The following is a 26,677-nucleotide window of genomic DNA, read 5'->3' as shown; positions in this document are numbered from 1 at the left end:
CTTGTCAACTTTCTTTTTTAGTGGGATGTGCTTCTGATGTGGTATCTAAGCAATGTGTGTCTACCCCAAGGTCACAGAGATTCCTCATGTATTCCTGTGTATTCTCCTGAAAGTTGTGGTTTCAGGCTTTATCTCCGGACCCATTTCAATTAATTTTTGCACAGGGTGCAAGCTGTAGGTTGGAGTTCATTTGTCTCCCATATGGACATCCCATTGTTCCAGCACCATTTGTCGAACAGACGGTCCTCTGTCCACTAAATGGTCTTTGGACCTTTGTTGAAAATCAGCTGCCCATATATACGTAACCATTTCTGGACTCTGTTAGGCTCCATTGACGTGTTTATCAGTCGTTTGCCATTACCGCACTGACTTGGTCACTGGGCTTCCTTTGATTTTTAAAAACTCATTGATAAATAGTTCGTGTATACAGTTGAAAACTTGAAGAAGTCTTTCCTCAATTTTTAACTCCCATTAATTTTTATTTCCAAAAGTTTTTTTCATAGTTTGTAAATGTTCCTGTTTTAGGATTGTAATATTTTCTCTTCCTGAGAGTAGTTTTTGTTTCATTTTGTTTGAAGGTTTTTCTGCTCCCTGTATTGTCTGAGACTTCCTCCTCACTCCCGCACCCCCCCGCCCTGCCCCCTTATTTCTGTCTCTGTGCCTTGTGTTAGAGGCGTTCTCTAAATGGCTGAGGGTTCTGGCTGTGCATTCATATGTAAGAGTGAAGCAGTAGAAAGCAGATTGAATGCTCTGTTATGTGTTGGCAGGTAAGCTCCCCTATATATATGGTGAGCTGGCAGGAACCGGGCTGTTTTGTTGAGGGTTCCCCAAATGTCAGTATTGCATGTCTTAAGGGCTGAGCTGTTTAATTTCTCCACAGGTGGGGGTCGGCACGGGCCTACCCGTCACAGTCCTGGGTGCCGAGTGAGCAAGACATCAGTTACGACATCCTGTTTCCATCCCTCGTCTGACCTTCACCCCTAGCTGTGCCCTGGTGGCCCCATCCAGAGCCCTGCTCTCTGGTTCATTTTCTGCAGAGAATAAACCTGTCTCTCGCTGGATTGGGGGGGGTCCTGTTTGCAGGGGCTCAGGGTGGAGAGCTGATCTGGCTGCCTTTTCCATAGACTTTAAACCCATCCTCCTGTTGGATCCTCCTCTTGAGAAGTGTATGGTGCCTCCAATTCCTGAGTCTTTCCCAGGTTCTGAGGCACGAATGGAATCACTTTTGTTGGCTTCCTCTGACAGGTGCTTGGTTTCAGCTCACTCCACTCTGACGTCTGTTCCCATATGGCCACGTTTCCATGTCTACACTCTTGTTATCTTGGGCACAACAGAGATAGACGCATCCTTTCAGGTTGTTGTATTTAATGGAAGGACATTTCTTACCCTCTCCCTCCCTCCTCCCCTCCCTCCCCCTGACCATCCATTCCTCACCCCTCCCTTTCTCCTCTCTTCCTTCCCTCTACCAGCCTCTTCTGCCTACCCCCGTAGCCCCTCCCCTTTGCCCTCTTTCCTCTTTTCCCCCCTCTTCCTTCTTCTTTGCCTGGAGCCTCCTATGCCAGAATTCTTCAGGGAGACAGCCAAGCATTGTATCCTCAAGAGAAAACAGCCCATGAAATGCAGACGGGATCGGATGTGGAACTGGCAAACTGAAGTTTTCGACCTACAGATGCAATAAACCTGTCGTCCTCCTCGATGCTCCTTCCCATCCCTCAACTGCAAAAAACCTATAGAGACCATATCACAACCCGCCCCACACCCCGACCTTGGCCCTAGTGACCCGTCTTGTGTCAGAGTTGCACGTTTACAAGGCGGTCCCATTTCTACCTACTCCATGCCCTTTCACCCCCTGCGGGCCCCTGAGCAGGTGTGAGTTCCTGGGTCTACTCCAGTCTCTGTCGAGTGAGGTGTCCTGGTTCTGGGGGTTTCAGATGTTAGGGCTGTGTGTGAGGGTCTTGCCTCATCAGGAGTGCTCAGAGCATCCTGTCCCCTCTACCTCCCCTTCCTAAAGGCTCAAACTGGGGTACAGAGTTGTCAGGAACTTGGCCTTATGCTCACTGTCCCGGGCTGTCGGCTGCATGGAAGCTGAGACCTTTCTCTTGTGTTGTCCTCCACTGCCCCTGCTCTTACCCTGTATTATTATTTTTAAAACCAGAGGGTCACCCCCTTGGATCAACCAGGTGGGAAGGAGATGGGCTCCCTCCATAGCCCCGGTCCTCCCTCACTGCCCACCTGAGCCTTTCTCCAGGGCCTCCCCCTGAAGAGGCTGCTACCGTGTCCAGCTGGCTTTTAGCTGGGGCTTTTGTCAAACACCGAAGAGTGAATGTGGCCACTTTCCTCACCTGCGGGCACCTTAATTGGCTTTGCTAGAGAATGGGAGCAGCTGAATAACTCTGTCTCCTCTCATCACTTCCCACTCTCCCTTTCTCTCTCCCCCCCCCCCAGCCCTCAATCGCACCCCGTTTATCTAGGGCTGCTGTAATGTGGAATAATAATGCTCACTGACCTCCAGTGGAGACTGAGCTGTGGGTAGTGGGTGGGGGGAATGTTTGCATTTTACAGATGAAGTAGCTGAGGGTCCCAGAGACCTCATGACTTGCCCAGTGTTGTCTCCCAGCTGGGAGAGGGGAACCCCATCTTGACCCCAGGCCACATGACTCCATATCCGGTAGTGTTCCTTCTCTACCTCGGGGGCGAGTCCAGGCTGTTCTCTCTTGTTCTGCCTGGTAATTACCGGTTTTTGGCTGGAGGGGTTCCTTGGTCCAGGGCCCCATGGGAGGGAGGTAATTACATCCTTTGAGATGCCCTTCGTCAGCAGCTCCCCGTCAGTCCCTGTGACCAAGGCTTGTGCTGACCTTTGTCCCTTCCCCGTTCCCAGGCCAGTGGCTTAGAGAGTTTGATTGGATTCCTGTTTCTTTCTCTTCGGTTGGTGCTTCTGGTTGCATCTGGCTAGGCCTTCTCTCGCGGAGTGCCCGTAAATTGTTTATTCAGGCAGATGGGTGCCCTCGGCCCTGGAGCGGGGGGAGGGAGAGCTTGCAAATGATTCTCTACTGCCCCCCACCCCCAGCTATTAAGAAAAGTCATACCCACTGACCAGTGAGGTCCTAGCATGGGCCTTCTTGTAGGGAGAGTAGTTCTCTGTTGTGTACCTCTTTATTCACATGCAGCCGTCTCCCCCCACTCACTCTCCACCACCATGGCCCCTAATCTTGTCCACGCTGCCAGGATTTCATGCACACACACTCAGCTTAAACATGTCAGGGACTTGCTACGGCTTTTAGGAAAAAGGCAGAACCTTTTGTCATTGCTCCCAAGGCCCTGCAGAGTTAGCCTGCCTGCTCCCCTGCCTCATCTTATGCCCAGTCCTCTCCCTCTGTCCTCCCCAGTCGCTCTGGCCCTTCTCCTGTTCCCTCCCTTTACCATATTTTCCACGCTTTTCAGGGCCTTCACACATGTTCATCCCCCTACTTGGAATGCCCTCCTCCCGTGTCCCTTTGCCCAGTTAGTTCTTCCTTGTCCTTGAGACTTTCAGGCCAACCATCACCTCCTCAGAAATGCCCCCTCTGGCCCTTCAGCAAAGCAAGGTCCCCAGGGTCACATACTCTTGTAGTTCCCTGTGCTTTTCCTTCAGAACACTCACATAGTTTGTCATCGTAGCTGTGTATGATTATTTGATGAATACTGGTCTTGTCCTTTGGACTGGAAGCTCCACAGGAGCAGAGAGCACTCTGTGGTCTGTTTCACGGTGACCTCTTATCCCTCACCGCCGTGTCTCTAGCGCCACACAATAGTAGGAGCTCATAAAAAATATTTGTTAGATAAAGGATGGTGTGAATGGGATCGCCTCGCCTGCCTGCTACCAGAGGTCACCTTCAGGAGCCTTCTACGTCCCCACCTCACCTTTGTCTGACAGTGCATTCCTGGGCTCCCAGCTGTGCTGTCCTGTCGCCTTGCTCCACCTTTCTCGTCGTACAGATCACCTGGAGGTTTTATAAAGAGGAAGATTTGGATTTAGCAGGTTGGGGAAGCCTCTGAGATTCTTCCTTTTTAACAAACTTCTGTGGACCCGTGCTACTTGTCCAGGGGCTACACTTTGGCCTGGCCTGAGAGGTGGGGGCACCAGGTCACAGCTGCTCCGAGGCCAGGTCACCACAGAAGACCTTGTTTGAGCTGGGACAGGGTGCTGTTGTTAGTGGTGTTTGGCCCGGCCAGGCTGGGGACAGTTGCAGGACTGGGCCCGGTGTGGGGCTGCAGGCTCCGTTCCTGCTGAGCGTATGCACCACCGCTCAGGCCTGGGCTCTGAACTAGGAGAGCACTATGGACGGTGACACCCAGGTGACGCCTCCCAACGGCCCTCAAACTGAAAGCGATTCCCGAGAAGTTGGCAGTTTAGAGTCTTGCAAGTTAAAATTCCCTTTAATTTCTCTCTCTCCCTCCCTGCCCCATCACAAATGCCAACTAAAAGGGAGAGGGACTCTTCTTGCTTTCTGACATGTGGGGGATTTGCTGTGTGAGTGTTGGGAGGGGTTAGCCGTGGCCTAACTTTGTCACTTAACAGCATCTCTGTGGCTCATGCACGCATGGACCTAAAGAGCCCCAGTGATCTTGCTCAGCCCTGGCCCCGTCTGCACACCTCGGTCTGGCCCGTGGGCCTTTGCAAGTGCCATTCCCTTCACATGGGGGGTTGAGGGCTGGAGGACTCATCCCGGGGCCTGGTGTAGTCAAGGTGCCCCCTGCCAAGCCAGGGAGGCCTTTGGCCTTCCTTGGTGGACGTCTGTGTTTCCCTCCTGGGATTGCTGCCAGCCCTGACAGAGACTCTCTGATCTCTGGCCCATGAGGCTCAGAGAGATGAGGGCAGAGGAGAGAGCCCTGAGGCTCTGCAGACCAATCTCGAACTCGGGGAGAAGGCACGCCCAATCCACTTCACTGTTGCTCTTCACCTTTCCCCATCCCGGCAGGTCCCTGGATGGCCGACTGCAGGTGTCCCATCGGAAGGGGCTCCCCCATGTCATCTACTGCCGCCTGTGGCGATGGCCTGACCTACACAGCCACCACGAGCTGCGGGCCATGGAGCTATGCGAGTTCGCCTTCAACATGAAGAAGGACGAGGTCTGCGTGAATCCCTACCACTATCAGAGGGTAGAGACCCCAGGTAGGCACCGCCTCACCCTCTCCCTGGGTCTGCAGCGACCTGCGTGTCCTCTCCATCCCCTCCCCGCCTCGCCTCCCCTTTCCCTGTCCAGGTGGGGGGGTGAGGAGGGTGTGGCACTTGGAGGGCTTTGGTGCCACCCTGGCCTTGACGCCGATCTGCCTCTGCTCTTCTGGACAGTTCTACCTCCTGTGCTGGTGCCACGCCACACAGAGATCCCGGCCGAGTTCCCCCCGCTGGACGACTACAGCCATTCCATCCCCGAGAACACTAACTTCCCCGCGGGCATCGAGCCCCAGAGCAATATTCCAGGTAGGCACAGGGGTGCACAGGGGCACGCAGGGGCGCCGGCAGTCCTCACGCCAGTCCCCCTGCAGCTCTCTTGGCTGTCCTGGGCCCCCTGTCCCCCCTCCGCACACGGCGCTGGCCCGAGGGCCCCTGACTCAGAACCGCACACCCGTTGGGAGAGGACCCGTGGCCTTGGCTCCCCGCTCAGTAATGATGCTTTTCTTGGCACGGAGGAGCGGCGGCGTGACCCTTCCGCCCGGCCTCGGTGCCGTCATTTATTTTGGAAGCGGAAATAGCAATGCTGTGTTTCTCTCACCGCCCTCGCGGCCGGGGCTGGAGTTTGGGCAGGATCCCCGACGGGCTGGGGGCCTGCAGAGCAGTGGGGGAGCCGAGGGCCGGGCAGCCGGTGCGGAGAATGGCCCTTCAGTAAGTAAGCCTGGTGGGGGTTTCAGCCTGGGTGGGGGCTGAGGCCCAAGCGGGAGTTTTGACTGACTGCGCGGGGAGAAGCCGGCTCAGCTGTCAGAGTGCAGATGTTTTTAGAAGCCCTTCATTTACATGCAAATAATGTGTGAATCACCAGCACGCAGGGCGTCCAGGAAAACTGCTTGGCTGAGCTTGGGCTGGTCACAGCGGCAGGAATCCTGCCTGCCTTTCAGAGCGCTCTGACTTGGACAAGCCTCTCACCCTGAGTGAGTTCACTGTGCTGAGGTTGACTGTAGGCCTGTGCATGGGGCAGAGCCTATGGAGAGACCCCTTTACAGGCCCAGCCTCTTCTAGGTCCTCCACAGGGGGCGCTGGCCCCTAGGGGTAGGTCACCGTGTTCACTGCGCAAACGTTAGAGAGCTAAGTCACCGTCTGGGGTCATTCAGAGAAACAGATCATGGTCGCTGCTGCCATTGAACTTGAAGCCCACTGGGGAAGCCAAGATGTCCGATAGAGGAGTGACAATGAACAGGGTACCTGTGCAGGAGTAGATTAGCGGAGCCAAAGGGCAGCGTGAGGCAATTGCCCTTCAGAGGACAGAGGTGGGCGAGGCTCAGGCAAGTCCCCAGCCTCCCTGGAGGGGTGGGCTTACACTTGACCTTCTAGGGTGGGAAGAAATTAGCCTGGCAGCGGCTCTAGGAACAGGTGTTTCGGTCCTAGGCGTCAGGATGGCATGAACAAAGGTGGTCACAATCCAGCCGAGGAGACGGGGGTCGAAGGGCAGGAGGCCAGCTGGATTGAGGAGCTGGTGCCCTTGCTCAGAGGCCCGCAGCGCCTCCAGCACCTGCTCCTGGCAGAGTGGTGTGGACGTGTGACGGGTTTGCAGCAGGTGTCTCCGAGCTGAACCGTGCAGGCCCCATAATGAACCACCTTCCTTCTGATTCCCAGAAACCCCACCCCCTGGCTACCTGAGTGAAGATGGAGAGACCAGTGACCACCAGATGAACCACAGCATGGATGCAGGTCAGAGTCTTGATCCTCGCTGAGTGCCTGCCCTCCCCCTGTCCCTCTGCCCGGCATTTATGAAGCAACAACTAGGTGCCAGATGCCGTCCCAGGCGCTGGGGAGAGAGGAGCCTGAGCTGCTCAGTTTGTGAGGATGACGACCAGCAGTCACTGTGCCGTCTCATATATGCCCTGATGGAGGATGCCATGTGGCAGTGGGCACAGGGGAGGGCCACCTACCCCAGCCTGGGGAGGAGGTGTTGGGAGCAGAACAGTACCTCACAGGGCAGGTTTTTCTTGAGTCAAGTCTTGGGGATGGGTAGGTGTTGACCAGGCCGTCAGGCAGAGAGGATATGCTAGGTAGGGGCATGGGCATGGGCAGGATAGCCTGGTGCGTTCTGGTGACAGTGAGAGCTCTGTGTGGCTGGGGAGTGGCGAGAGACAGGAGGAGTGTCCCTCAAGGTTTCACTGTGGCCAAGAGCCACTGCAGGCTTTAAGCAGAATCTCCACCTTGGTGAGAGCTTGGCAGCGGGGTGATGGGTGGGCCTGATCACCTGACACAGCTCGGGAGGAAAGGCTGAATGGAGGCGGGCAGGGTCTCTGCCAGTGGAGGCCCCCGAAACGTCTATTTTTGTGTAGTGGCCAAACGTCATCTATGTATCCCGCCGCGAGGGACCCAGCCCACTTGTCTCCAGCCACGTCTCCAGATGTTCCCGCATCATTTGTTACGGGACCAAATTGGCTCCAAACCGGTGGCTCCTTGAATGGAACCCCAGCTGCCACATAGAATGTGCGCGGCGCTGTGCGTGGTTGGGTGAGGAGGAGGAGGAGGGGGCCGAGCAGATGGTCTGTCCCAAAGATCGCGGGCATGCCTCGTCCACACGGAGCCCGCCCGCCCTTGCACACGGCCCAAAAGAGAGTGCGCGGGTCCTGAAAGAGGCACACGAGGGAGACTTGCATGTTCGTTGTAAGCGTGGCTGCTTGATACCCGGCGTGGGCGTCGTGGCGCTTTGGGGTGTGGCACACACCCCCGGGAGTGGCTGACGGCGCGCCCCGGGCTGCGGTGTGTCACAGGCCTTCCCGCACTCCATGCCAAGCGACGGCTGCAAGCCTGCAGCTCTGGGATGTGGCATGGGAAACAGGCCAGCTAAGCAGCATCTTACCAGATGCTACGTTGCTTCTAACTCCTTTTCTCTTCCCTCCCTGCTCTTCTTTCTGTGTGTAGAATGATTAGCACTGTCAAAGCAGGGCCAAAGGAGAGGGTCCGAGCACAGAGTGAGCAGCCAGCCACCCTTCCACCACCCTCAGCGCGCGCTTCTTCCCCCCCTCCCTGCCTTCCTTTCTGTCCCACCCTCTCTGTCATCTCTTCTTTCTTCCTCTCCTCCCGTCAGTGTACCTGCAGGGCCCTGCTGTGAACGTCCGTGATGTGTCAAAAGTAGACGTTGGGCTCTGTGGACCCCCAGTCTCTTGGGGGGGGGGGTGTCTTCTGCTCCTCGGCTTTTCACTCAAAGTTGTCCATTTGGAAACAAGTCCAGCTGCTTCTCTGCCAGCTGAGATGTGATAGTGTCTCAGTTGAGGTCCGAGGATCCCCTTGTCCGGCCCTGGGTCTCCCCTAACACACATGCGTGCCCTTCCAGACCAGTGAGATGGTCCCACAGCCTTCCTGGGCCTTGTTGATTTGGGCTGCCACAAAACAGGAAACCAGCATTTATTGAGTGCCTGCTGTGTACCAGTCATGGTGCAGCCATTTGTCTATGCACGATCATGCTTCATTTCTACAAATCACACAATAGGTGGCATTATCCCCATTTTACACCTGAAGGGAAATAAAAATCAAGGCTCGAGGAGGTTAGACCACTTTGCTGAAATCCCATCGCTGATACGCTGGTGACACGCCTGGACCCTGTGGCCAGGTTGGAAGCTGTCTTCCACGACTCTTCCACATCCCCTGATGTGCTGGGTTCTGGGGGAGGAAGAGAAGCCTGTGGCTCATCCCTCACCCTCAAGGAGGTTACAGCTGAGTTGGGGAGCAGGAACAGACCCTCATAAACAAGGCACATATGCGCCCATCCTGCAGGGCTGTTACTACAGAAATAGCTGCAGCCCTCTTGGGTCCAGGGACAAAGGGATGAGCCAACTTGCTCTGTGGAATGGCACTGTTTGGTTTTTTGTTTTTTGTTTTGTTTTTTTTTTTTTTTTTTTTGAAAGCAGATGCCATGTGGTTTTCTTTTTCTCTTGAGAGGGAGGGCTGGAGAGAAGGTAGCCGGGCAGGAAGAATTGGGTAGGTTTGGACACATCCCCATGAGCAGCCTCATGTATTGCCTCAAACATCAGTCTGGTTGCAGAGTTGTAGGGTTTCTGAGGCAGCTGAGTGAGTTTCCTGAGACCTGGGGAAAGGGCTAGATTGGTATTTGAAGGGGCCTTCTGGGGAGCTGTGGCCCTACCTGTGTGGGAGGGGAGGCCTTCGTCGCCTGGGCCTTCCCTGTCTGCCTCGTTTTCCTGGGGCCATAGCTTCCAAGGAGCTCTGTGCCCTGTGCTGTGGGTTTGGTCCGGATCCTCAAGCCATCAAGTTGTGGGAGAGACCTCTGAGGTTAGCCGCTCGTCTGTTTGTTCCACCGGTGAAGACTGGGGCCCAGGGAGAGAAAGCAGGGCAGGGACACGGGATCAGACCTCCTCCTGGGCTTTGGAGGCTCAGCCCAGGGTTTTCTGCCTGCTGTGTTGAGCTGCCCCATCTTGATGCATGTGTTCAGTAATTTGGTGCTCTAAGCCAAGAATGTTCTGTTTGTTCTCATGACTCTGTCTCACCTCACAGGTTCTCCAAACCTATCCCCGAATCCGATGTCCCCAGCGCACAACAATTTGGGTAAGTATCTCTTCATCCATAGGACTGTAACCCCCTCTACCTGCAGCCCTGGCTGGTGGCCTGTGGGGGGATGAGGCCCTGAAGGTGAGGCTCTCCCCGCCCCTCACCATCAGCTCAGCCCAGCCCGTCAGGTTTCTGGTTACAGTGATTCTGGGGTCACCCACAGAATGGGGAAACCGGAGAAGAGCGGTGGCAGGAAAAGCAATGTACCGGGTTTGTATGTCCCCTGGGTGGCAGTCAGACGTGAGTGAATGAAAATCCCCCAAACCTTGTGCTCAGGAGATGAGACTCTGTGGTCAGCCAAGCATATGTGTGTGGTTTGACACAAAGCCACGGGCGAGCAGTGCAGACTCCGGCCCTGACTTCTGCCGGTTTGTTGCACGATACACTTCTTTGGATGTTATCTGAGTATTTCATCTAATCATCATGTACTTTTAATTTAAAACAGCAAGATACAAGGGAATTGCGGGGGGGGAGCAAAATTGCCCATAATTCCCCACCCACGCACACGGGTGTTCTTCTGTCACGGTCCTCCTGATGTTTGTGGATCAGGCATATATATTTGTGCCTTGCCAATGGAGACTACAGTGTCCATCCGTGTTTCTCATTCTTCTCCTTGTTGTTTTGTAAGTGCATTTCCATATTTAGATGCCTCCTTTATCATCTCGCATTGTCTCACGATGTTTTAGAGCAGCTGGCCCATCATTTCCATGACCATCCCTCAGTTGTTGGATCTCTGGGCGGGTTGTTCTGAGATTCACTTCTCTACTCCAGGAACGCGCTTGGGCTCCAGCGTGGGGCCCGCTGAAGTGCTGCGAACAATTGAAAAATCCATTTCGTTTTTATTGAGGGGAATTTTTTATGTGCTGGTCTGGTAGTCTTAGAAAAATGTGAGTTTGATTTTGTTTTGGCCTTTACTGCTGGGGTTCAGTTTGTGGCTCAGGAAGAGAAAGCGTTAATATCCAAGCTTGGCGAATCAGAGGGGGTTGGCCTGGCTTTTGTTCCCAGTTGCTTCCAGTCCCTGACTGATAGCATCAGATGAAGAAAATCATTTGGAATGTTGGGAGATGCCTGAAACCCTTGTAATACAGGCTGACAAGTGGGCAGTGTGAGATGTGACTTCGGGGGAATCTGTTTTAACATCTTTGTAAGATAATATCACTGTGAGTCTTGGGCTGTGCAGAGGGAAGGTCAAATTCCTGATGTGAGAGGACCAATTGAGTTATTAAAAACAAACTCTGAAGGCTAGAAGCTGTGTTAACACTTGAAAAATTAAAGGCCAGGACTGTGAACTTGACTCTGGGTTTCCAGCTTTTGAGGCTGGCTGGTTTAGATTTAATTTCTGAGCTGTTTTCCCAACCGTGGCCAAGGCAGCACCATCGGTCGACAGACTCTGGGGCAGGCCTTTGCCTTTGAAGCCACACTGCCTGACTCCATGGTTCAGAATGAAAGTTGGCCCAAGTGGTAGCTTGCTGTGAATTCCTTTCTAGATTGTGTGAACCAGGATGACAGGATGGTTTTTGATCTTGGACTTGAGGCAAGGGTGTCCCATTGACCCAATTCTTCCTCCCTGCTGTGTCCCCTTCCTCAGGCCCCTTGTCTGAGGGTTGAGGATTCTTAGGTCATTTCTTCCAAAGGAAGGAACAGCCCTCAAGCCTGGCGGGCAGAGAGTGGGTGCCGGTCTGCTGGGAGCACCTGAGTGGGGCAACAAGTCAGCTGACGAGTCAGGGTCAGGACTCACGCTGAGACACCAGTGTTTCTCCTCTGCTTGCCCAGGCCCCTGGTACCTGCCTCTCACCCCCACCTTCACCCATTCAAAACTGCTGGCTTCATCCTGGCCCCCAAAATCTTACAGGCTCCTGGCATCCTAGCTGGAAGGAGACAGATGATGGTGATGATGATGGCAAACATTTCTTGAGAACTTACTATTTACTGAGTATTGTGTAGAGTGTTTCCTGCCTGTGAACTCGGTCTTCATAACAAGTGTGTCAGGTAGCAGCGTTGGAATTTTTCGCTTTCCCGACTAGGAAGCCAAGAAACAGACTGGTTACCTAACTCATGCCGAGTCCCACAGTTAGTAGACGGAGAGGCTTTGAACTCAGACCTTCGGGCCCCAGAGCATGTGCGCTCATCTGTGGCAGGACCCGCTCCCCTATCACCATGTCCTGCTCAGAAGAATGAAGCTTCGGAAGGGTACTTGTTAACTTGTAGTTGAGGGCACTTGTCAGGTTGAGGACCTCCAAGTAGGAGCCCTGCCTGCCTGCCTGTCTCTTTCTTCCTCATTGATTCCCCAGGCACTTCCTACCGGTCATCTGAGTACCAGTCCACATGGGGGGATTTGAAGAGGAATCATAGGTCCTGCCATCAAGATGCTTATGGCCTTGTGGGGATAAATAAGGCAGGCATCAGTGTAATTCTAAAACAAGTAGGTGCAGACTGAGGGTTCAAAGGAGGCATTGATGGCATTCCAGTGGGGACATGCCTCCAGGCTTGCCAGCATCCGCTGTGTAATTAATTCATGCAAGCAGCTTTTCTGAGTTCCTAGCAAGTACAGATGCTGGGGGTCTGGAGCTGGGGAGGACACGTGGGCACACCCGGTCTGATGGAGTGGCTGGAATGGTCTACGTCCACCTGAGATGCAGTGTGCCAGGTGCCAAGAGAGCAGGCACAGGAGAGGAACTGTGTATAGGCCAACAAGGAAAGTGCTGGATGGGGTAGGACTTTAGAGTTGCGGTTGTGTGTGAGTGGGACCTGGAAGGACAGGTGGGATACTGTGAGGATGAGAAGGAGGGAAGAACATTGCAGATAGAGGGAAGGGCATGAAAGGGCAGGGAGAGCTCAGAGGATGGCTGGTGTTGTGGTTGGTTGGGATGAGGGGGGCAGATGAGGCTGAGAAGACTCCTGGGGGCACTGAGAAAAGAGCCCTGAATGCCACACTTATTGATTCCCTTCTTGCCTACAGAACGAAGGCTTTGGGGGAAGAGTGGTTGGTTATCTGATGACTGTTTCAAAAAGATTAATCTGGCCACTGTATGGAATTTAAAGTCTAAGGGAAATGGCTGGTGTCCAAAGGAAAAAAAAAAAAACCCAAAACTAAAAACAAAACAAAATAAAAAACCACCCCTTAGGAAGCTGTTAAACCAAAGGAGGCTGCCATGAACCCTTGGGAGAAATGGTGGTGGGGCTGGGAGGGGCGTTGAGAGGGAGCCATGGGCCTGAATGAGCAGGTGCTTATCAACTAGCTTTAACTGGCAAGAGACCGGATACCTAGGAGATGGGATGGACTTGGGCTGGAAGAGGACAGTGAGTTTGCCTATGCTTAACTGTGTCCAGGAGGCAGCTGGGCAGTCAGGAGAGAGGTCGGGGCCGGACGTGCAGATTTGGAAGCCATTAGCCTGTGTGAGAGCCCTTTGCAAAGCAGAGTTGGAGAGGCAGGGTTTGTCATCACAGGAGTTTGGAAAGCCTGCGCTGTAGACCCCTCGGGCCTCCGGGGCGCCCACATGGTAAGGCCTCTGAGCAGTCCTGCAGAAAGGAGGCCTGTTGGGTTGAACATTTTGCCCACGGATCCAACCGCTGTCAGAACTCTGCTCTTCTGACCTGCCGGCCATCTCTGTAGGATGGCCCCCTGGAAACACTGGCAAAGGTTCGGCTGAAGTCCTGGCAGTGGATGCACCAGGAGAGGGAAAGCCAACTCAAGAAGGAAAGAAGGCCAGGGAGGGGTTGAGGGGGACCCCCCAGGAGGGAGGAGGGAGGGGAAGAGGCTGAGGTTCACGTTGGAGGGCTGGGCCCAGCCAGGAGGCCAGCGGGCAGGCCGTAAGGAGAGGCCTTGAAGTGACATAGAGTTAAGAGGAATATGTGTGTGTGGGGGCGGGGGGGGGGTGCCGAAGTTGGTCAGAGGTGGGTGCGGGGAAAATAAAAGGCGAGATGACCACAGAGAAGGATGGGGGACATCTCAGGACATCTGATTATTTCCTGCAAAGAAATTACGCAGGAAGAGAGCAGAGGACATCTGGCTCGTTCTTATTCCCTCCCCACATCCAGGCAAGAGATTGTGCCTCCCTCCGCTGTGAGACCGCTGCTGGCCTTACAGGGAGGGGCCCAGAGGAGTGACTGACTGCGAGCCAGCTCAGCTTCTCGTCAGAGGCAGGCTCTGGGGAGACCCAGCGGCTCTGGCTTGCAGGGAAGGGACGTGAGCAGGTGATGTTCCTGTCACTACACATCATGCTAGATGAGTCACCTGGGATTTCCTAAGCATTTAAGTCCAGGATTGGGCCAAATGGAGGGGAAGGAGGAGGGAAGCATAAAGAGGAAAAAGATAATGAGCTGGACCCTGAGGGTGAGTAAGTCGTTCTTGCTTTAAAGTGAACATTTGGGGAGGGGCCTTGACCAAGGGGAAAGAGGTACCAGGCAGTGCCCTGGAGATTGAGGAGGTGATGGTTTCCAGAGTGCCTCTTGTAGAAGGTATCTTCCTCTCCTGCTAGGAGCAAGGGGCAGGGTGGTGGGGGCAGTGGGGAGACGCCTCAGCCTCCTGGGGCACCTGGGGAAAATAAACATTGAAAAAGATTTTTTAAAACAAAATTTTTAATGTTTATTTTAGAGAGAGAGCTAGAGCATGAGTGGGGGTACAGAGAGAGACAGAATCTGAAGCAGGCTTCAGGCTCTGAGCTGTCAGCACAGAGCCTGACGTGGGGCTTGAACCCACAAACCTCAAGGTCATGACTTGAACCGAAGTTGGATGCTGAACCAACTGAGCCACCCAGGTGTCCCTAAAAAATTTTATTTAAGAAATCACAGCATCCTAATGGCAGGAAGTCAGCTTCCAGCCAGAAGATGTGACCCTTAGACTTTGCCACTGCTCTTGGCTGCAGTGAACTGATCCAAGGCTGAAAGAGCGGTGGCTGCTTTCTGTGCTGTGCATACCTCGTTTTGTCATTCTCCTCCTTAACGACCTAGGTTGAAATTGGGGTCCCGGGTGCCGGGACCCAGCCATCTTGGGCCCACAGGAACTAACCCTCAGAAACCCCAACTAATAAGGGCCGACCGTGTACAGAGGGGCAAGTGAAGTCTTCACGGCCACATAAGCTGGGGCTGAAAGGTTGAGCCTGGGCTGGTGAGGATCAGGCAGCCCAGGCAGAGGGAACAGTGAGGACTGGGGATGGGAGTGTGGCATCTCTGGGACAGGAGCTCAGGCTCCTTCCACAGGTGAGGGCCCAGACGAAGGCAGTGCATTCACGTTTTGACCTTTAGCCTTGTGGCTTCGGCGCCCCGGCCTTTGCCTGCTCCTTGCTTTTCATAGTAGAAAGCTAATTCCTGCCCCCCTCATCTGTCCCCCCCCCCCCTGCCTTTTCCTTTACCGGATTTGGATCTCTCGCACATGTTTTTAATAGGCATCCTTTAATCCAAGTGTTGCCTTCTGGGTTTTATTCTGTTTTCTTTTCCTTAAACAAAACAGAAAGCCCATGCCAGCTTGGAATAGGGCTTAAAACCGAAGCCAGTCAGTGCCGTTAGTCTGGCAGGGGGCCAGTCGTGAATTAAGTACCCCATGCCACTCGAGAAGTCTGGCCGATCCCACACTGGTGGGGGCAGGGGGCTGAGAATGCCAGGAGCAGGAGGTTTCCAACACCTCTGCTGCGGGAAGAGTGATCAGCATAGACTCAGTCTGGCTGGGAGCAGGGCTATTTGAAGGGAAGGCCTTGGACATTGTTGTCTGCCACTCCAGGTGTGCTGAGTCTTGGGCCTGGAGAAACGAAACCACTGTCGTGGAGGCAAATCCCTTTATCCCTTGGAGTCATCCTCCCAGAGCAGTCTTTGAGTGGCAATATCTTCGAGTCCTTTTCAAGAAGCAGCCTTATGCAAAATTGCTTCTGCATCTGTTGGAAAACGCTTCAAATTAAGGCCGGCTGGCTTGATGGATGTGGGAGGAGAGGTTGCCACCTGGCAGATTTTTGTTCAAGATTTAGTGCCAGGAGAAGCTTTGATTCCCTTGCAGAACTGGTAAGCATTGTCTGTGCATAACCAGAGCCATACAGCATATTCTCCCTTTTTGCCTTGTCTGCTAGGAAGCTCAGAGCCAAGTTGAGTGCTCTCTGGGTCCCGTTTATAATGTTATCTTTTCCAGGGTCCTTTTTATTTCTCTTGTACTTAATCATGGTGTGGCTAAGTCATTTGGTTGGCGGGGGGGGGGGGGGGGAAGAGGGCACACATTTAAAAAGAGTTGGCCACTCAAGGCAGAACCCAGAAGTGGTGACCATACATTTTGGTCTGTAGCTCTTCTTGCAGAAGTGCCTTGAGGAAGCAGCTGAGAGGTGACAGGAGGGACAGAGGTGAAAGGCAGAGCTAGATTTTTGTTGTCTGCAGAGAAGAGTAAATGCCTAGCCGGGGTGCTGCTCCAGGTCAGTCCTGCTCCTGAACATAGGCCAGCTCGGCTGAACAGCACTCTGTAAAATGGCACCCTTCAGACTTTGCCTTGGCCTGACGGCACTGCTCCCCCGCTAAACTAGCATCTTCTTAATTATGTGTCAGGCTTCTGAGTCCAGTGTTTTCCACCACACTGTCCAGTGTGTTTCTGCAAGCTACAGGGATGTTTGGATAAGGGCTCAGATCTGCTTGGGGGGCCCTCTTGGGTGAGGACCCCCAACCCCCTCTCTGATTCCGAGATGCCTCAAAGCCCACATTTCTCCACAGTGGTCCTGGCACCATGTTACCCAGTGGGTGGCCTGTGGCTTTTCTTCTTTTGATGGGTAGGCTGTGCCAGTGTTCCTGGGAGCCAAGCTCGCTCTCTTCCGTCTGGACTAAGCCAGAGGGTGCTAGACAAGGCTTTATAATTTGGGGTGAGGGCTCTTCTGTACTTCGCTGGGGAAGCCAGGGCCAGCCCAGACCAGCCACAGCTGCCTCTTTCGGCTGACCCATGCCAGACGCACAGTGACCTAGAGTGTCTGCACCAGACGTCTTCCAGTAAAGCTGAAGGCACTGTCCAGACCGGGGAGGTTGGCACAGCGAGGTCAGCTGAACCTGCCCCCGGGCAGTGGTGGTCAGCAGCCCTTCCTCAGTACCTCTTGCCCTTGTCACAGGACCCAACCCCTTGGAGTGCTTGGATTGCACTTGGATTGCACTTGGATTTCCTAGGCATTTTTTTTTTTTTTTTTTTTTTTAGGTTTCCAAAGCAACATAGCTCACATTTTAGTGACCACATTGTTTAGAATATAGCTTATCTCACTGGAATGTCGAAGCATCGAGCGCAGCCAGAGCCGGATGTGACCGCTGTGTCTCAACCCATCCTCGGGGGCACAGGCCACAAGCCATGGTCGCTCTTGCTCCAGTCACTCCTCCATTCCCCGTTAAAAGTAGCTTAGATCCCCTGCCTTCCTTGCTTCCTTCCCTCTATCCTGGGAAGAGAGGAAAGGGTCGAGGACACTTTGCCTTCCCTGCAGTGGAGGTCGGGACAGGAGCAGGATGTTCTCAGGTTCACGTACATAATCAGTTCGATATTGGCAGCACCATTTATCGAGCGCTTGACATGGGCCCGGCACCTCATGTGATTTCTCCCAATCTGTTTGCAGACAGCACCCAGTGGTAAAGAGGTTTCTCCACCTGGTAGCTGCAGGGGGAGATGTGGAGGCTGAAACCTAGAGCTGGACTGGTTCGCTGATAGTCACACGGCTGGTCCACGCCAGAGCAGAGAGTGAGTTCTGGTCTGCCTGGCTTCAAAGCTGGAGCTCCGTGACCTGGTTAAACACCCAAGGCAGTGGTTTTCAACCAGGGGCTCCTTTGCCCCTTCAAAGACAGCCGGCAGTGCCTGGGGCCATTTGTTACTGTCACAGCTTGGGAGGGGGAGATGTGTATGTCCTACCGGCATTAAGTGGGTAGACACCAACCAGGGAGGCTACTGAACATCTTGTGACCTACAACGCCCCCCTCCCTCATCCCAGGCGAAGAATTATTTGGCTCACACTTTCTGGGTGTGTGTTGAATGCAGGGATGTTACAGGTCTACACCTCCTCCCACGTGTGGTAGGTGTTCTCTTTACCTTCGAAAAGGGGTCACAGGCATTGACCCCACAAGTAGATCTGGGCCCTTTGCCCTGCAGGGGGCTCCCAGGCCCCTCCCAGAACAGCTTCTGAGTTTTGTCTCTTGTTCTTCCCACACTTCTAAAGGTCTGGTGAGCAGAGATCCCAGTGGGTTCTCACTCCAGGAAGCGGCTCGGCAGGCAGTGAGCTGGGGTCCCTGGCCAGCGCTGAGACCTGGCACAGTGAGCCCTTCCTGTCCGTCCCTCACACCAGTTCCCACAGACGCACCCTGAGTAACCACGTGCCCCCGAATATGAGAGCCAGAGCGAGTGATCTGGCTAGAGGTCCAAGGGGAGGAGTGAGAAGGGACAGGAGACTCACCAGTTCTCCGACAAGGGGGTGGATTCAAGTAGGCTGCGAGAGAGCTATGGTGCGATGCTCCAGCCCACGTGGGGGCAGCGCGGTGCAGGGGGGTGGCCGGAAGAGGCTGGACAGGAGTGCCGGGGAGTCCTGTTAGGATGCCGTGGCACTGACGCCAGGGAGGAAGGACGGGGGCCTGGCTCAGGGCTAAGCACAGACTTGCTGAGGGATGCAGGGGGAGGACAGGGTGCCTGGGCAGGTGTGGACCAGAGTGGCCACAGGTGACAGGAGGGCTAGGGAGTCATAGGAAAGGTGATGCGGGATCATGTGAGGGGGAACCTCTAAAGAGAACCAACTCCTCTCAAGATGGCAGTTTTGCTCTGAGGAGCCCTTGGTTGAGACCACAGACTGACAGCTAGGACAAATTTAGAATTTCTCTTAGGCGCGCCTGGGTCTTAGCCATCCCTCCAGACAGCACCTGGGTACGTGCAGAAGATCGTTTCTGTAATAAGAGACGCAGACCTGGTTCACCGTGCAGACAGCACCTGGTGTCTGTGTGGTCACACCTGGCACCCGTGGAACCCCCTTGGCTGCCCCAGCCTTTTCCTTTCATGGGCTTAGATCCTGACTTGCTGCCCCACAGGCTAGGAGTGTCCAAGACTGGGCAGAGCCGAGAGCCCTTCTGGAGGCAGAGATTTGCTTCAGAAGAAAAGCTGGGAGGTGGCCGGGTAGGTGATGTGGCACGCTGGGCCTGCCCAGTGGGCTTTCCCAGGTGTGGGTTGATGCCTGGCCCTCTTGGGGTTTGTCCAGCGCCTCCTTGGAGACTGTTCCACCCAAGGCCAGCCAGGCAGGACAGGACCTTTATGAGCTCAAAACTAAATGAAAGTGGCACGTTTTTCCAAACACTGGAGGATTTTTTTTTTATCCCACTGGATTCTGCAAGTTTAATATCCTACAAGGCACAAGGGCAGAGGATTGTAACACGCTCTGAGAGGCAGAGAAACCGTCTTACGGAGCACCCAGGGGACCTCGCTGAGGAGTGTGCGACCCGGGGGCCCCTGACCCAGTCGCCTGATGTGTCTTCCCAGACCTGCAGCCTGTCACCTACTGCGAGCCAGCCTTCTGGTGCTCCATTTCCTACTACGAGCTGAACCAGCGCGTCGGGGAGACCTTCCACGCCTCCCAGCCCTCCATGACCGTGGACGGCTTCACCGACCCCTCCAACTCGGAGCGCTTCTGCCTGGGGCTGCTCTCCAATGTCAACAGGAACGCGGCTGTGGAGCTCACACGGAGGCATATTGGTAAGGATGCCACGTTTCCCCGCGGACACCCGCCGTGGCCCCAGCAGCCACAGTGCAGAACCCACCAACCGGCACTGTGCCGCACCTCCGGGGAGCCTGGAGAGGATGTGCTCCCCCAGCCCGCCCCCAAACTCTGTATGGCTTTGTTTAGGGGCCAGACGGGAAGAGTTCCCAGCGTTTGGTCATTCCCATTCAGAGACACAGATTATGTCTAAAACGTGAAAGCCACAGAGGAAAGCATTCACTTAAGGGAGGGGGCAAGAATGGGGAGTCTATGAGAAGGGCGCATCTGCAACCCTCTTCATAAACGTACCTCGTGATCGTTGGATAGGTAGGTGGGGTCAGTCTTGATGGGAGTGAGCTTTTCTTTGTTCATTTCCCATATGATTATTCTAGGCCACCAGAACAACACTGGTGCTGATATTCTGCCTTCGAACATCCAGAACATAATAAAAGACAGTTTCTAGAGGAAGAAGGCATGTGTATGCCCCTTGGTTTGCTCATAAAATTATCATGCTAAGGATATTTGTAATTCTGTGATCCTGAGTCACTCAGAAGTCCATGGAGATGGTATAGTAGGGTATTCTCAGTCCAGAGCCCCCGGGGTTGGCAGACAGGCTCCAGGGCTAGGGTAGGGTGGCAGGGGGTCTGGTCCTAAGTGAACCGGAGCACCCTTGATCTTGTTTGTATTATATCTTGGGCTTTCACAGAAGATGTCATTCGAAGAGAGGATTTTATGGTTAAGAAAAGTTTGGAAGCCATAGGTGTGGGCCCATGTGCTCATTTTCCAGGCAATAACCTGATGCCCAAGGAAGAGCAGAGCCTTGCAGAGGCTACACAGTGAGTGTGACACAGCCAGTGACAAACAGTCCCCTGCCACTGAGCCCACATCCTTCCCAGACAGCCTCCCCATGTGTTTTACTTCAAAAAAGATACTGATCCTGGGAGGCATACATCATTGTTTACTTATTCTCTTTATACTTTTCTCTATTTAAAAAAAAATAACATCTTATTTTTGAGAGAGAGAGTGTGTGTGAGTGGGGAAGAGGCAGAGAGAGAGGGAGACACAGAATCCGAAGCAGGTTCCAGGCTCTGAGCTGTCAGCCCAGAGCCCGATGCGGGGCTTGAACCCACAAACCGTGAGATCGTGACCTGAGCTGAAGTCGGATGCTTAACTGACTGAGCCACCCGGGCGCCCCTACTTTTCTGTATTTTTAAAACTAGTATTTCAAAAATTTACCAAAACAAAAACACATTTTCGTTGTTTTGGTCTGGGTCTCCCCATCTCTGCCCGTGACCTTGACTGACCTAACACCGTGGCCCCTCCTTATGGACTCTGACTCGGCCAGCACCCCACATATTTGCGACACCAAAGTCTTGCAGCACCAAGCCAAGAAGAAATGGGGGTGCGGCAGTAGTGGGAGGAGGAGGCGGGGAGAACACCCAGTGGCCCCCTGGTTTCTATCCCACTTGACGTCGTGCCCATAAACCCTGGCTCCGTTTTCCAGCCCTCTGGGCCTCTTCCCCAGAAGCAGCAGCAGAGGCCTTCCCGTGCAGCAGAGGAGAACATCCCTGGCTGAGAGGAGAGCTCATTGTCAGAGCATTTACGTAACTGCTTGCTCGAATTGCAGAGGCAATTTAAAAATAATTCCTGTCCATCTGGAATGGATTTAAGAGATGAAGGAAAAGTGAACGATATAAACCTATGGAATGTTTCAGAAAAATGCACTGGGGAGGGAAAGGTACAGGAGGGGGCACGAAGCCATCCTGTAAAGCAGGGCGCCTGCGAGGTCTGCTGCCTCAGGAGGAGCCCTGCAGGTCTGCTGAGTGAATTTGTGTAGCAGTAGCCGTAGTAACAGCTCGTACTTAGCGGGCGCTTAGTGTGGGTGGCACAACAGCCCTGGGAGGTAGGTATTACTCTTACCCCATCTTTCAGACGAAGAAACTGAGGCTCAGAGCGTGAGTAACTGGATGGAGGCCCATGGCTAGTCCGTGGCAGAGGCCGTCGTTGAGACTTACCCCTGCCCTCGCCCCTGGTCATCTCCCTCCTCTAGGTTGAGGAACCCTTGTTTTCCCGTGTGTGGGTTGAAGCTTGGGCTCTGGGTCCTGTTTGTCTGGTGAGGCTGGCAGAGAAGCAGCCCCTCCGAGCATCGGCTCAGCTCTGCCTCCTCGGCTGGCCTCGGCTGGCCCTGGGGCCAGACACTGGGCCGGCCTGACCCACATCTCTGTAGGGCGAGGCGTGCGGCTGTACTACATCGGAGGGGAGGTCTTCGCCGAGTGCCTCAGTGACAGCGCCATCTTTGTCCAGTCTCCCAACTGTAACCAGCGCTACGGCTGGCACCCAGCCACCGTCTGCAAGATCCCGCCAGGTAAGGGCTCTCACCCCTACCCTGCCCCGATGGCCTCTCTAGCCCCGGTGCATGCCTGGGAGAGGTTTCTGCTTTCTTACCTTGTCTCCTCGCTTTTTGCGTTGCCAGCCCGGAGGTGCCTCGCTGGGGTGTTCTCTGTGGCTTCCGATCTTGCTGTGCTCTCCTTGACCCTCCAAGGAGCAGACGCAGCATCTGAAAGATCTGCCTCTGATCTGCGGGTACCTGCTTGTTGCCTCATGCGCACAGATGCTCAGGCATTATGCTTTCTTCTTTCATTGCACAAACTCACACAGCATGTGGGCACAGTGCCAGGTGCTTGGGGGAGATGGAGGGGTGCAGGAGGCCCTGCTGATGTAAGGACCAGCTGAATATGTAAGACAAAGACACAAATGAGTTTAATACAAGGAAGGGTGCTGAGCACCAAAGGAGCAGCTCAGATAAGGTGCTCCTGGATCCAGGGGGTCGGTGGGGCGGGGACTCATTTAAATTTTTTTTTTAATGTTTATTTTTGAGAGAGAGACAGAATGGGAGCAGGGGAGGGACAGAGAGAGAGGGAGACACAGAATCTGAAGCAGGCTCCAGGCTCTGTCAGCACAGTGCCAGGCACGGACCCATGGACTGTGAGATCATGACCTGAGCCTAAGTCAGACGCTCAACCGACTGACCCACCCAGGCGCCCCATGGCGGAAACTCATTTAACTGCTGAGATGGATTGGGGAGAGCTTCGTGGAGAAGGCATTCAGGCGTTGAAGGCTGAGTAGACAAAGGGGTGGTGGGGACCATGAGGGCATTCCAGGCAGAGGGAACAAAAGCCCAGAGGCAACGGAGAGTAAGGCACATATGGATGGTACCCTGGCTGGACGAGAGGCCACATAAGAGACAGGAAATGTTTAGAAAGTATGATGGGACCAGACCCCAGAAGGCGGTCATGACAAAGTTTTACTTTTATTCTCTGGAACTCTTGAGGGTTTTCTGAGTGGGGCTGAAAACCCCGCTGACGGGGCGGCGGGGGGGGGGGGGGGGTGTTGACGACTCCCACCTATGCTCCAAGAAAGGCGGCACCCCAGGGGATGGCTTGCGAGGGGCTGTGGCTGTGCAGCAACACCCGAGGAAGACTGACCCATCAGGGCTTCTTGAGTTAGGAAACCAAGGTTGAGCATCCCGGCCAGAGGGCCCTGCTCACAGGCACGCAGTCCCTGGGCTTGCTGCTGGCAGAAGGCAGACTGTGACTGGCTAGTCCTGTGTATGGCACATGTGTGGCATATGTCTTCCTGTCTGCGAGGCAGCAGATGATAGCGGAGCGATGGGTTTTGGGCAATGTCAGCTTAAGAATGCCAGGAAGTCTGGGGCACCAGAGGACTGGGTGGCTCAGTCGGTTAAGTGTCTGACTCTTGATTTTGGCTCAGGCCGTGATCTCACAGTTTCATGGGTTTGAGCCCCATGCCAGGCTCTGTGCTGACAGGGCAGAGCCTGCTTCAGATCCTCTGTCTCCCTCTTTCTTTGCCCCTCCCCCCCTTTGCTCAAAACAAACCTAAAAAAAAAAAAGAATGCAGAAGGTCTGAAATAATAGTACTCTACATTTCCAGGGCATTGTGTGGTTGTGTTCCCAGAATACATTTATATCTTTGCTCTTAGTCCTTTCCAATCATTCTGGCTCCTTAGGAGACAAGTTCAGAGAGGTCAAGCCACCTGACCAAAGGCACAGCTAGTAAGTGGCTGAGCCAGGATGAGTCTAGGACTGTGTGACTCCCGAGCCTCGTGCTCCTCTGCTTCTTGGCTCAGCTGGGAGCCGAAACCCACTTTCTGCCCTGTGTCCCCACACATCTCCTTGGAGAAAAAACGAGAACAGAAAGGTCCGTCATGTTCTTGGCATTGTGGTCATTCCTTCCCCCAACCCTCCTCCCATCTTTTTGGTGAGGGCTGAGTTGGCTGTGGTGGGGTTTGTTGGCTCATGGAAGATCAGAGCCTGGAGGACCTCCGTGGCGAGCCTCTCAGAGACACGGGCTTACGACAAGAAAGTGACCAGCCCGGAGTCATACAGCAAAATTAGGTGCCCAGTGTTGCCCTGCTAATGAATGTCACCTTAGCTCACCTTTTGGGCTTTTCTAGCATGTTGCTGTTGTCTTCATTTTTCTGACGCATTCCAGGCACTCAGGTGGTAGGACCTCCAGAGATTTATTATAAACTTCATTTGTGCCTGTCTCTGGTGTTACTGCCTGGAGGGTTAGACACACATCCTCACTTCGCTGCAGATGTCACTCTGACCCAACCATGTGCCCAAAGGCCAAGATGCGGCCCGGATCTCTTGTTCCTTCCTGGCCCCAGGTGGACACACTAGGGCAGCCCGGGTGGAACCTGGGCCCCTCTGTGGGCGGCCTTTCATCTGGCCTACACTCCTGTCATGGCCTCCCCTTCCCCGGGTGCTCAGCTGTGCCCCATGCAACCATGGATATTCTGGCTTGGGTCCCTTGTGTCTCTGGTCCCTGGCTTCCTGCCTTGGCCCTTTTGCCCAGGGCGAGGCCCACCTCTCTAGGCCATCTCTCTTGTTCTTGGTGGCCTGCTTCACGGTCTTCCTCAGTGTTCCGTGGCTCTCGGAGCTGGAGCCTACAGGCCAGGGTTTCACCCACCTCCACGGGTCAGCTGCACCTCCCCACTGAGGTGGGGATGGCTTCAAGGCCCAGGACCAAGTCGGCCTATCCCTAGCACGGTGTGGAGTGTGCGGCTGGCGCATGGAATGGCCGCCCTGTCACACTTCGGCTGTGTGAGTTCCACCGTCTGGATGACCCGGGGGGTGGCTTTAGCCAGGTGTGGGGGCACGGGACACGGATGTGCTCCGTCCCCACGAGCACTGTTTTCCCTCTCTCGGCAGGATGCAACCTGAAGATCTTCAACAACCAGGAGTTTGCCGCCCTCCTGGCTCAGTCTGTCAACCAGGGCTTCGAGGCCGTCTACCAGCTGACCCGGATGTGCACCATCCGCATGAGCTTTGTCAAAGGCTGGGGAGCAGAGTACAGGTCAGGTCGGGGGCACGCGTCACGGGGGCCCGACTGCGGGAGACTCAGACGGCAGAGCTAGGCCAGCCCTCGCCCCAGAGACCAAGAATGAGGAGGAGCTGGGCACTGTTCGCCCAGTGCTGCGACCACACGTTCCATTTTCTCCTCACCACAACCCTGGGCAGGGACGCTGGCGCACGGATGAGGGAACGAAGGCCTAGGCAGGGAAAGTGACTTGCCTGAGGTCACATTGTTAGTGGAAAGGCGGAGCCCAGAGCAGGGCCTCGTGGCTTCTTCCTCATTGTGTGTTTGGGGCAGATGGTTTTAGGACCACCCTTTCCAGGGAGTTAAGTTGTCCTCCCCTCCTTCCTTCCTCTGGGGCTCTGTCTTTGACTCGAGGGACCCTGAAGATCTAGGGTATTAAAATTTGAGAAGCAGCTAGAAGAGATGTGGGAAGTCAGAAAGGAACATAGTTTACTTGTTCAGAAAAGAAATGATTTTTTTTTTCTTTCAGAATTTCAGATATTGCTTTAAACATGGCACCGGTCAGTTCTACCTGATCTGCTCTATTGACTGTCACACCATCCTGGCTTGGGTTTAGAGAATCCTGTCCCTTTTCTTGCTCCACCTAGACGGGAGGTGTGTGCCAGGGCTGTGTGCCCCTCCTGCCCTGCGCTGCCCCTGCCCAGCCCCCGGCTTCCCCGGCAGACGCAGAGGTGCCCGCACGTCAGCTGGGGCCAGTGCCTTGCAAGTGACTCCCCCCTTCTCTTCATTTTTCCAGATGTTTGGAATCCATTTTGTTTTGTAGTCATTGTGCACCCCGGCCAAACCCATTTCAATATTGGCTCTGTGCCACCGTTTATAATGAAATCCAGATGAGCATGACTTATGGAAAGTCAGATCCTCATTAGAGGATGGCGGTCCGTAAAATCTTCTTCCATTTACCGTATTTTAGCTTCTGTTGCCTGTGTCTGCCCCATAGTGCCAGGGAGCACAGCACCTTGGCCCGTGGGGTCTCTGTGAAACCCAGGATGAGTGACCAATTGAGCAACCCAAGTGGTCGGGCCTCTCAGCAGAACTTACGGCCCAGTTACGACAGCCTAAGGGAACTAGCCAAGGCCCGAAGACCCAGCCCGAAGAGAGATTTAGCCCACCTTTCAGCCCTGGCTGAAACCATTTACAGAACAAGGATGAAGGGTTATAAAAGGAGTATTTTTTTTAGGGGGGAGGGAGATACTTAGATGGCTGCCAGTGGGAGAGAGCCCACGGGAGGTGCTTTCACTCCCTCCTACACCCACACGTGCGTCCAGAGGACCACCCTCAGGCACCGTAGGTCAGAGAGGCACCTCAGCATCCACAGGCCCATCTCTCCACCTCTACTCGGGTGAAGCGTCGGCCAGGCAAGGAGGGTGGTGGCCTTAGGCTAGCAGCCGTCTGCCTAGCGCGGCACTATGGCTCCCCCGCCCCGAGTGCGGGGAAGAGGCCCCTTGGTGGCGGAGGAAGCCGTTCCCGGGGGACACTGTGTCACCAGGCGAGACGTACTGCCAGCACACCCGGTCCTGTACGGTGCTCCGCGTCACTGCCACCTGGCAGCCCTGAGGAGCAGCCTAACAGGCGGGTGCGGCCCCTTCCCAGAACGGTCTTGCCCTCCTCCTGCCTCTCGGGCCAAAGAGTAAGGTTTCATCCATCCTGTAAGATGACCAAAAGCAGGGAGGGCCCAGGGCCCAGGCCTCTCACCTCCAGCTGGCACCCGCACCTCTGGCCTCAGCAAGATAGCCTTTGCTCACTGGAGGCCGTTGGGAGCTCGCCTGAGGGCTGCGTCATCAACCAGCCTGAATTTAGACAAAGTGCTTTGGGGAAACGAAACGTGTGGTGTGCCTTGGTTTTTTCCAGTAATTGTTCCATGGCTCGCTCTGCTCGT

General features: G+C 54.5%; 1 protein-coding gene across 4 annotated transcripts in view; it reads left to right on the top strand.

The window, feature by feature from the left end:
* The window catches only part of SMAD3 (SMAD family member 3), a 119,540-nt gene that overhangs the window by 87,972 nt on the left and 4,891 nt on the right, over positions 1 to 26,677 (top strand). For 3 of the 4 annotated variants that reach the window (XR_006293255.1, XM_043555098.1, XM_043555099.1), the window contains exons 2-8: positions 4,959 to 5,152; positions 5,330 to 5,461; positions 6,809 to 6,883; positions 9,677 to 9,727; positions 19,182 to 19,394; positions 21,626 to 21,763; positions 24,633 to 24,777. Coding sequence is in view for 3 of the 4 variants with exons in the window: in XM_043555098.1 (XP_043411033.1) it covers positions 4,959 to 5,152; positions 5,330 to 5,461; positions 6,809 to 6,883; positions 9,677 to 9,727; positions 19,182 to 19,394; positions 21,626 to 21,763; positions 24,633 to 24,777 (948 nt within the window). In the remaining variant the exon portion in view is untranslated. Of the gene's footprint in view, positions 1 to 4,958; positions 5,153 to 5,329; positions 5,462 to 5,736; positions 5,864 to 6,808; positions 6,884 to 9,676; positions 9,728 to 19,181; positions 19,395 to 21,625; positions 21,764 to 24,632; positions 24,778 to 26,677 lie in introns of those variants that run through there. The other variant, XM_043555100.1, reaches the window with a different exon arrangement.

The sequence above is a fragment of the Prionailurus bengalensis genome, chromosome B3 (assembly GCF_016509475.1).
Source record: "Prionailurus bengalensis isolate Pbe53 chromosome B3, Fcat_Pben_1.1_paternal_pri, whole genome shotgun sequence".
In the NCBI taxonomy this organism is placed as follows: Eukaryota; Metazoa; Chordata; class Mammalia; order Carnivora; family Felidae; genus Prionailurus; species Prionailurus bengalensis.
This window is presented reverse-complemented; position numbering and strand designations above follow the sequence as displayed.